The sequence below is a fragment of the Lepus europaeus genome, chromosome 10 (genome assembly GCF_033115175.1).
Source record: "Lepus europaeus isolate LE1 chromosome 10, mLepTim1.pri, whole genome shotgun sequence".
NCBI classification, from domain to species: domain Eukaryota; kingdom Metazoa; phylum Chordata; class Mammalia; order Lagomorpha; family Leporidae; genus Lepus; species Lepus europaeus.
This window is the reverse complement of record NC_084836.1, coordinates 46485749-46497050: the sequence shown is the minus strand read 5'-3', so window position 1 is coordinate 46497050 and position 11302 is coordinate 46485749. Positions and strand designations below refer to the sequence as shown.

Sequence of the window (11302 nt, the reverse complement as noted above, 5' to 3'; positions counted from 1 at the left end):
AACATGTAATCTGGGGGAGGCCAGCAATTCTGTATGATGATATAATTCTTAAAACTGTAGGAATACTTCTAAATTAAGTTTATGTTCTTTTTAGAAAAATAGATGATTTGTTAATTCTTAGTATGAAAAAAATTAGAGAACAAATTTAGGCAAAGAATGCATAAGTAGGTTATATGTCTTCAATCACTGGTATATTCTACACTGAGAGGAAGGTGGTTTTTTTTAAGATTTATTTATTTATTTGAAAAGCAGACTTACAGAGAGGCAGAGGCAGAGGCAGAGAGAGAGAGGTCTTCCATCTGCTGGTTCATTTCCCAGATGGCTGTAATGGCCAGAGCTGCACCCATCTAAAGCCAGGAGCCAGGAGCTTCTTCCAGGTCTCCCACCCTGGTGCAGGAGCTCAAGGACTTGGGCCATCTTCTGCTGCTTTCCCAGACCATAGCAAAGAGCTGGATCATAAGTGGAGCACCCGGGACTCAATCTGGCGCCCATATGGGATGCCGACTCTGCAGACAGCAGCTTTACCAGCTAGGCCACAGAGCCAGACCCAACAGGAAGATTTTGATGTGTTATATGTTAGTGCTGATTCGAAAATGTTTCTTCAAGTGCACTATAGAAAATAGTCATTATGAAAGATAATACAATAAAAATATTACATGGAGAAACCACTACATAACAGTGATTTAGAAGTCACAAATCTTGGCATTTAGACTTAACTCTGCCAACAATTATTTGGATAGTTCACCAACTCAATTAATAGCTCCAGTCTGACTTTTTTTTTTATCAGAAATCAAACTAGTATTTTAGTTTGCCGCACAAGTGAATTTCTCTGTGATTTCTCTGTGCAGATGCCCCATGCCATCTTCTTTTTCTGACATGCACTAGGAACTATGAGACACAGTTTGCTATTCAAGAGAGAACCAATCAGCAGTTTACCTCACCAATGTTGGGCTTTGTTGTTTTTGAAAAGCATTGTTCGTAAAAATCATAATTAGCAGTATCAAGAGCTCCTAAAGAACGCTGGTTAGGAGGGAAAGAATAGGAATCAACATGCTATATTAAATACATTTAAGAACTGTTATAACAGAAATAGCAGAAGATACCCATGCCTGAAATATCCCTGGTGACTGGTGAACATTTTCTTCAGAATCGTCTTTGTTTTCACATTACATTGCTCTATTATCCTAATCTACTAAGATACATTTTTATTATTGGCCTTAATTAGGTAAATAGAATGTCTTTTAAAATATTTTTATTTTGTCTGTATTAAATTGCAATTAAATTTCTTTCACATTATATACATTATAGTTTTATTTTCTAAATTTCTCTGCTATGTAACTATTCAATATTAGAGTGCATAGAAATAAGTAAATGAAATATATAACCCTAGTTGGATTGAGAAAAAAATGATAACATAGTATTTGAATAACTGGCAACTCTTGAATAAGTGTTCTGTATTAGACAATAGTATTACTGAATATATAAACTGTTTAAATTCTAAAATATGGCAAATGTATGGTGGCGGTAGAAGAGAGCACCTTGATTTTAGGGCACTCACAGGCTGAAATAGGGCATGATTTCTACAACCTACTGTCAACTAGATAAGGGAAAATAATGGCTCAAATTTGTTCATGATAAGCAAACCTCAGGGGGAGAAAACAGAGATAAAATATAAGTGGAAAAAAGTAATGTGTTTAAATTTGAGTAAAAAAGTAAATATATAGAAATTGTTAGTTATATTCTTGCAATCCTTTTATAAGCTTAAAATTCCTTCAAGATAATGGTTTTTAAGTCTTTTTATTATTCATATATCCATAATGCCTAATAATAGATTATGTGCATGGTTCAAAGTTATGTCTTTCTGACCTCATTCTTATATCTACATAGAGGATATACACATGCCTTTTTTCTGCGCTACCATGTAGACTTTCCTACATAGGGAGGGGCCATAAACCATTATCTCATTTTTATTTAAGAAACAGCTTATAATTTCCAGGGTGTCATAAATATTTTAAAATGTTTTCTGAAACAGATGTCTGTACATACGAATATGTGGAAATAATTCCAAGATCAGAAGCCCTTTCATAGATTCAAAAGTTGTGAAGAATTGGTACTTTTATAGATCAGCTTTTAAATTTTACTTTATTATACCAATATATGGTTTGAAAATGATCTGGCTCCCCATACTCATGTATACATTAATTTCCAAAGTCTAATGCTAATGGTCAATAAATTAATGTTAGTAGTTCATGGTTTAGGCTGGTGACTTAATCTCCAATGTCTGATGGTAGGACTTTAGGGAAGTGATTGGATTGGGTTGGGTTATTATGGTAGAGCTCCATGATCAAATCACGATGACATTAGAAGAAACACACAGAGGGTAGATAGAATCTGTTCTCTGCATCTCTCTGCTTCCTGGTTTACCAAGGAATTGCCCATCCACCATCCTCTGACCAAAAGCAATGGAGTAGACAAACCCATCTTGGACTGTGAACCTCCAAACTACAAGCCAAAATAAAACTTTATCTTCCTAAGAAGCTTCCCTCCGGTATTTTTGTTAATGTAATGAAAAGCAGACTAATCCAATCAACTGCTAAAGTTCTTATTTTAGATTAGTATAGTATTCTACTTTGCTAAATGCATCTAGTTTAGAATTACTGTGCCGTTCCCTTTAGTAGAGCATAATCCAGAATTGTAATAAATATCTTGATTTCACAATCTAGTAGGGCATATTCAAACCATAAGCTTGTTTTAACCATGGCAGTTTTTTACTTTGTCTTAACTGACATAAAATTTGAATATATTTATGAAATAGCATGATGTTTTAAATCAAGTTGGCATTGTACAAAGTTCAAATCAAAGTAAGCCCATCTGTCACTTCAAATATTTATTATTTCTTTGTGATTAAGCAATTAAATTTATTTCTAGTGATTTTGAAATATACAGTACATTGGTGTTATATATATTCACCCTACTGTGCAATAAAAAATCAGGACCTATTTTGTTCCATCTAATTTAACATCTCTTAATCAACCTTTCCTATCCTTCCTGCCCCTCTCCTCTTCCCAGCCTCTGATAATCACCCTTCTACTTTAACTTCTATGAAATCAACTTTTTTAGGATATATGGTACTTATGTTTCTGTCCCTAACTCCAGTACCTCCATTACCATTCATGTTATCACAAATACCAAGATTTCATCATTTTTATGGCTAACTAGTATCACTGTTCACATTTATATTTTCTATAATCATTCATACATTGATGGACACTTATGTCATTCTGTCTCTTGGCTATTATGAGTAATCCACAATAATCATGGGAATAAAGACCTACTTTGCTTGGGCCACCGGTGCCATGGCTCACTTGTTAATCCTCCACCTGTGCCACCAGCATCCCAAATGGGCGCCAGGTTCTAGTCCTGGTTGCTCCTCTTCCAGTCCAGCTTTCTGCTGTGACCCAAGAAGGCAGTGGAGGATGGCCCAAGTGCTTGGGCCCCTGCGCCTGTATGGGAGACCAGGAGGAGGCACCTTGCTCCTGGCTTGGAATCAGTGCAGCTCCAGCCATAGTGGGCATTTGGGGAGTGAATCAACGGAGGGGAGACCTTTCTCTTTGTCTCTCTCTCTCACTGTCTAACTCTATCTGTCAAATATGAAAAAAGAAGAGAAAGAAAAAAGAAAAAAATAAAGTGAAGTTGTCTGTTTAAAAAAAAGACCTACTTTGTGATTTTAACATGATACCCTATCCTAATATCAAATTATGGCACATTTGAATCTCATGTGAATGAACCATGAGACGTTTTTAAATGTAATTCCTGAAAATTAGATTTCAGCAGAGGACAAACTTTCTTGAAATACTAAGCCACAGAAACTTCATAGCAAGGAGCTTGTGCCAATATTTACAAATGAGTTATGACATACATACATTTCTTTACACAAATTATTGACAACAAGCATAATAATCCATAGTTTGTTTCTAATATAAACCACAGTCTGATGAAAATACTGTTTATAAAATATGGTATGGCAAAATATTCCCTCCCTCTCTGATTTAATATTCATTTATCTTAAAATATCTGGGTAAGAAAAGAAAAACAAGTAAAATTTTAATGAATATTACATAAGTGAAAATGGACTTTATATGAGTCAAAGTCCCTAGATAAATTAAATTCTTTAACTAAAATAATACATCATTGGATGGTAAGCAAGCTAATTACAACACACAGCTGGGATTCAGTGGCTGAGAAATTCTTTCTTTCAACACTAAAATATTGGTGTGCTTCAAGGTGCCCTAGGGAACAGAGCAGATTGTTTTGTAGTAAAAAAAAAAAAAAAAAAAAAAAAAAAAAACTCTGACATTCAGCTGAGAATCCAAAATGTGGGATTCATGAACCTGTATATAAGAATTTACTAAACTTATAGCTGGGTGCAATCTATTTCTTTTGATTCCTCAAATCACAAAAGTTTAGTTCTGGAAGCACCACTGTGAAAAAATGAGTCCCTATTTCTGTTCTAATTTTTGAATTTTTAAAATTATATAAAGGGAACAAATTTCATGTATTTCATACATTCAGTTTGAAGAACATCATGATACTTCCCACCCCAACCACCTTCCCTCCCTTGCTCCCACCCTCTCTACTCCTTTCAAATTTACTTTACTGTCACAAGCTTAAGCTCCACTAAAAAAAGAATTCAACAAATGGTAAACAGGAAAACCACTGTTCCTCAAGAGTAATAAACAAGGGTAATAAACAATAATCAAATTTCAAAGCATCAATTTCACTTATGTGTTCTTTACAAAAGTCAATTTTGGCCAAGGGCTTCTGGTAGGTTTAGTGGCATAAATACCACAGCAGCTCACCTGACTCCCAGGTCTTATCTCTAATGCACTGACTATCTCAGGGATCTTTGTTATGTGACCACAAGGAAATATACAACTATTAAGAACATGTTTTGTGGAATTGTAGTCATTAATTAAGACCTTTAAATGACAAGTTAAGTCTGTATTCCTGAGGCAGGTGTTTGGTCAGTTGAGAAGCCCCTTGGGACTTCCTCATTCCATTTTCAAGTGTCTGGGTTTGAGTTTGGCTCTGCTTTTGATTCCAGCTTCCCGCTAATGCTCACCCTGGGAAGCAGCAGGTGATTGCTCCAATACTTAGTTCCCAGACACCTATGTGGGAGGATTCAGTTTGGGTTCTGTGCTCTTGGCTTTAATCTGGCCTAGCCCTGGATGCTGCAGGAATTTGGGAAGTAAACGAGCAGATGGAAGATCTTTGTCTCTTAATCTTTCTCTGCTGTCAAATAAATAAATAAAAAGCTTTTTAAAATTAAATATGTTCCTCCTTGAAAGAGCTGATTTTCCCAGTGCACACATTAAAATTATTGATTTGAAAGAAAACATGAAATTAAAATTTAGTGCACAAATTAAGGTAATTTCTTTTAACAACTTAATCTGTACACGATATATTTTAAGGCAAACATTTCACTATTACTTACCTATGAAGAAATAACCCAGGTTACTTGACTTATATGGAAAAGATGACTTAGAAATGGGAAGTTTCTATTTTAAAAAATTTGTACCAAAAGTTTAAATACTACTTCCATTCATATTAATTGGGAAAAAAAAACCTAAGGACCTAAGGATTTTTTTAACCTTTTTCATGGCATGTAACTGATTTAGCATAAATTATTTCAGTACATTTGAGTAAAATGTCAGATAATCTAGCTATATAACACAATTTCAAGAGAAGTGATAAGGTGACAATTGGTATTAGTACAAATTTTTTATGTCAGGGTAGTGTTTCTTGTCTAAGAGTAAATATAATACTGATAAGAAATTTAAGCATATGCATAATGCTAATTATATTAAAGACTTTGTTTATTACAGGAATTGGGGATTTCAGTTCCAACACTCACAGTAGAAAGCAGATATAGGAGTAGAAAAAAACAATCCCTTATCCCCTTCTACTAAAATCAAGAGTGCAGATTCTCACAATAATTAGCCAAGAACAAACTCTATGGAAGTCAATCACTATGAAGAACAGTTGTCTACTATCAAGTATTTACTACTTAAAGTGTGATAATGAGCACACATCAAAGTATTTTTGAAATGTAGAAACTCAGGTCTCACCCCCAAACTATGAGCCATAACACACTTTTTAAAGGGCCTCTTAGTTATTCAGATGCATGGTTTGAGAAGCCCCAATTTAAATGTGGAGAAGGTAGGGGAAGGAGGGAGTGAAAACTCTTGTATTACTACCTGTATTTTCTCACCAAACTAGGCATGTCATAGAACACACACTATTAATACTATTTGTCAGGTACTGTGTGAAGACATTCATAATTATTGTCACGTTCAAATATCATGACAAACCTATGTGATGGGAAACGGACAGTAACTAATCATAGGAGGCAGTCTGACTCAAGAAATTGTCTGCTTAATCATTATATTTCAAATTATATCAAAGTATGTGGTAGTGGTAGGGAACAAAACAAAAGCAGAACAGTGGAAATACTATTGTAACTTTCTTAATTCAAATTCATAACTCAAGCTTGTCGTTCACAAAACCACTGCTTACATGCAGGGCACTGTCACAAAGGGGAGTTTTTTTCATCTTAACCATGAAATAAGGACTAGTTTTTTTGTTCGTTTTTGTTTTGTTTTTTAAAGATGTTAACATCAAACAGTTAAACCTTAGCTTCTGGATGTAAACCCAGGTAATTTAACTCCAATTCTTCTCCTGCGTAACTTTAAGAAAAGCTGCCTTTCAGGTTTCTTCTCTTCAAGACAGAATAGATACAAAATTTTCTCTTCGAACTCGTTCAGAGATGTATGTAATCATCTCTATACGGTCACGCTGACTAATCCTACAAGTGAGATAAATGTTTTAGGTTTATTTGATCAATATATATGAATTATGCCTTTAGTCTCGAGTTACTAGGTTTTTTTTTTCCGTTCAAGACTCAAAGATAAACTACCTTGTAATCTGTTTCCTTGCACCATCTAGTGGATTTAAATGACAACTGCGGCAGCCCTGTAAATGATCACAAGTCAATCACATAAATCAAGTTTTCAAACGTTATCTAGGGAATTGCTATTAAAATGGTATTTTTGATCGTCCTACACTAGTGTACGTAATTATATTTTTCCCTTTTTGGAGGAGATCCATGAAGCTCGCGTGAAGCTGGCGAACGTTTAAACGTACAGATAAAATTACATAACAGCATCTTTGCAATCTTTTTTAAAACCAAAGATAACGACAGGCAGCGTCCACCCGTTTGCCTAACTCCACACCGGCAGGGCAGCTGCGCGACAGCACGGCCCGGCGAGTCTGCGCGGAGCCTCGGCGCAGGCGCACTAAGGAGCGGAAACGGGGAGGCGGGGCCAGGCCCGACCGGCGAGCGGAAGTGGCCCAGGCAGCTCGCTGAGGCTCTGAGGCCGTTCGCCTGTGAGTCGGCGGGTCAGGCGCATCTCAGGTCCCCCGAAACCCGGCCACGGCCAAACGAATTGAAGGACTTGGCGTTCCGGAGCCGTCGCCGCTTCCGTGCCTTCTGCCGCCGCGGACGCCGCCGTCCCCGCCGCCGGAGGACACGGCCCTGAGCGGCAGGCCTAGGCGCGGCCTGCGGAGCCCGACGTGTCGCTGCCGTGAGTAAAACGAACGCCCTCTCCGCCGTCGTTTATACGTTAAAATGGAGGAAATTTCGTTGGCCAACCTGGATACTAACAAGCTGGAGGCCATCGCTCAGGAGATCTACGTAGACCTGATAGAGGATTCTTGCTTGGGATTCTGCTTTGAGGTGCACCGGGCGGTCAAGTGTGGCTACTTTTACCTGGAGTTCGCAGACACTGGGAGCGTGAAGGAGTTTGGCATTCAGCCAGTGGAAGACAAAGGCGCGTGCCGCCTCCCGCTCTGCTCCCTTCCTGGAGAACCTGGGAATGGGCCCGATCAGCAGCTGCAGCGCTCACCTCCGGAATTCCAGTAGTTGCAACATGAGAGAGGCTGAGAGCGACCAGGACAGTAACAGAGACTGGTCCTGTGGCGTGGAGGAGTAAGCTAAGCAGAAAGAAAATCAGACGAAAGTCCCAATTTCCTTTGAAGATCTCAGCATTTAAAAACCTAAAGTGGAGAATTGAGTGATTCAGATCTTTTTTTTTTTTTTCTTTTTTAAGTATGTTACCCTCGACGCCCACTCTGAAATCCGAGGCAGGAGGAGAGGCGCACCTTGGGCACCATGCAACGCCTATTGATGTCAGACACACAGGATGTGTACAGGATCACTGTGCTGCCCCCAGTGCACAGGTGAGCAGGTGTGTGCCCAGTATATAGAGCCCTTTGGTTCTTTGGCCTTTCCATCTGCCTAGGGCTTCGTGGACTGTTTGGACGTTACTGGTGGGTGTGCCATAGTTGGTGGGCTTCAGTGGGACTGCTGATCTTTGAGCTTCTGGTTGGGGTTCTTTGAGACAAATGAAAAGGCACATATAAAAGCTGGATGTTAACAACTTCAACTTGGAAAAAAAAAAAAAGAGAATTTCCATTCGAATCTGACAGGAAAACTGTGACCTTGACTCCAACAAGAAGAAAAAGTCAAAACCACCTGTTTCCCAGAGGTTCAGCGTTTACAGTGAATTCAGCAGACTTGGGGACAAGGACTAGTTTTGGCTGCGCAGAACCATCTATTTCGCTCTCCCACCTGGTTTCCTAGTTTTCACAAATGGGACAACTTGTCCAGACTGGCTGAGGATTCCGTTTTGATTGCCTTGGGAGGTTGCAGGGATCTCTGCAAATGTGCTTCATCTCTCAAACTGCAAGATTCATGTCTGGATGCATTTTGCCATGGACATAGTTTGGTGGGGCAGTCATTTCCTACTCTGAGTTACTGGTTACATAGCCAATCCATGGGTATGACTTGGTCATTTTGACAGGGGCAGGACCGAACTATAAATAGGAGCATCTTGGCTGTACAGGAGGCTTGAAAACTGAGCCCAAAGGAGACCTCTTCCAGCTGACCTCAATAATATGAATGGGTTAGTGCTAGAGCGGGGCTGTCATTTCTCAAATGCCTGTGTGTAGAATCCTGTTGAATGTCCCTCTTTTGGTTGATAAGCTGATCTGCTATAGTTAACAGGCAGATCACCACCTTTTTTACTGCTCAAAAGGCACAGTCCTTTCCACTTGTTCCCCTTTGGGCCTTCTTGACAATGAGTTCTTTTGTTATTGGAAGTCAGAGAAGGACCTGTAGAATCTCCTGACTTGAAGGAATGGCAGGGTGAGGGAGGAGATAGGAAATAAGAACCTCATATCAAAACCAGCCTCCCCTTTACTTCCTGAGTGAAGGTTTGTGAAGCATAGAGAAATGGGAGCTCTGAGGCGAGCAGGAACGGTGCTGCTTTATTTGAAATGTTTTCTTACCTCATTCTGTGACCCAGTAAGGGGTCCAGCCTCATCTGTCTGGCTTGGCCCTGTGTTTGCCTATTCCCTGCTTCACTGCCTGTCTGGTGCAGCTCATGTCCCCAGGTGCTGCTTGCCATTCCAACTTCCACCTTGACTGGTTTCAGTTCATCTCTTTTAATTCTGCTTATGAAGCCTGCACACTTTCCTGTAGAGTTGTTGTTTTGTTTTTTGCTGCTTGTTGTTCTGTTTTGGTAAAAGGCTCAAAGAATCTTTTTTTATGGCTCCCTGTCTGTGGTTATGGTGACTTAAATTTCTGTATTTAAAAGGTAATATGCCTAAGCATTGTCCTCTGTAGGACCAACGGTGTTGCTAGTGTGCTCCACTTTTGTGTCTTCATGTGGAGCTGTATTTTCCCACCTCCACTTGAATACTGCCTCTTACTCTTCCAGCCTAATTAGAAGAGTTGTAGAGCCTGATGGACACACACCGGGTTGGAGTTGGTCCTGATCCTCTTTCTCTAACCCTTGCTTTGTGTGTATACTTTTTGTCTCAGAAGGAACTAATAGTGTGGACTGATTAGAGTCACATTTGGGGGTTAAAGAATCCATAGAGATGAGCTTTGAGACTGTCCATTATTGCCTTTTTCCCCTAGACTTGTTGTTAGGGTTGGGGCCTAATTACAGATTGGGCTCAAATTCAAGAATAGTGATAACTTTATGAAAAGTCACATCTTAACAGAAGCTAAAATGTTCTTAGGTTATCTTTTTGTAGACATCTAAGAATGCAGAGGGAAAGGAGGGTCTAGTTGAGACTACCCTACCGCCAAACAATGTTTTGGCAGTAGAATCAAGGTAAGCAAGAAAGGCCTTGGCCTACACTCCCTTCCAATAAAAAAATTCTGATAATTACTGTTACCATTTTGGCATTTTTTCCCCTTCTGATTAAAGCGGGCAGTGAGAAGTATCTTTGATTAATGGTTTATTCGCATTACCTTCTTGTTCTTTTTTGCTTCTCCCATCATCCTACCATTAGGGCAATAGCCTTCTGTCCTTGCTGGGTATAAGGTGGTCTTAGTCCAACAGATTCTCTGAGGGTACATAACTCCTTTTTAGGGAGAAAAATGCTCCCAACCATGATAGTTCACAGTGGTTAGGAACACTTTTTCCCTTTCTGCATTTCCTCTAACAGCAAAATTCCTATCCTCTCTTTAAGTGTATTGATCACCCTATAATCCTATTATGTATCTGAATGGGTGTGTGTGTGTGTGTGTGTAGTGGGGAAAGGGGTTCTTTAAAATATCTGTGGTTTGTGGCTTTTTTCTTCCATACATTTGTTCCTACCGCCGCATGCCCAGGGGCCACTGCCTGGCATAATCACATGCTGGGAACATTGGGGGAGGGTAGTGAAGCTCACCACTGTCCTTTGGTTTTTAGACTTTTTTTTTTTTTTTTTTTTTTTTGCATAAGTAGTCCATCCTGTATAGATAGATGACTAACTGTATTCCCTTTGCCCCTATGGCTGCTGTTGTAAATAAATTGCATCTCCCCATTGGTAAATGGTAATAATAAACAAAATTTTAAAAAATGACTTTACTTGGACTCTATATATTCAGCCTTTAAAATTGTACATGTTTTTCAGGCACTGACATAGTAAAAGAAATGTTGCATTGCCCTTGAACCTTAGTTCTTCTTAATGAAACTTTAATCAGGATAGAGGAACTCTGCCTCAGCATATTTCACAATCTAGGTCCTAAAAATTTACCTGTTGCATCTAGGGAAAGAGATGACTATATATAGCCTTCCTTCTTACATATGAAGTAAGAAAGGGATAATTTAAGTGTAATCTAGGCCAGTCTCTAAAAGCCCACTGTTAAAGATTGTTCAATTTGAGTGGAACTTATGTTAACTTATAC

At 38.8% G+C, this 11302-nt stretch overlaps 1 protein-coding gene across 1 annotated transcript; it reads left to right on the top strand.

Annotated features, from left to right (window-relative positions):
- Window positions 1–7392: 7392 nt before the first annotated feature.
- Window positions 7393–10977, top strand: ATXN7L3B (ataxin 7 like 3B). The gene has a single exon (XM_062203212.1). The coding sequence runs from the start codon at window positions 7688–7690 to the stop codon at window positions 7979–7981; it is 294 nt and encodes a 97-aa protein (XP_062059196.1). The 5' UTR covers window positions 7393–7687; the 3' UTR covers window positions 7982–10977.
- Window positions 10978–11302: the final 325 nt, after the last annotated feature.

Bases quoted from the DNA above. Each gene is read 5' to 3' on its own strand.
- ATXN7L3B (XM_062203212.1), top strand. From the start codon at position 7,688: ATGGAGGAAATTTCGTTGGCCAACCTGGATACTAACAAGCTGGAGGCC.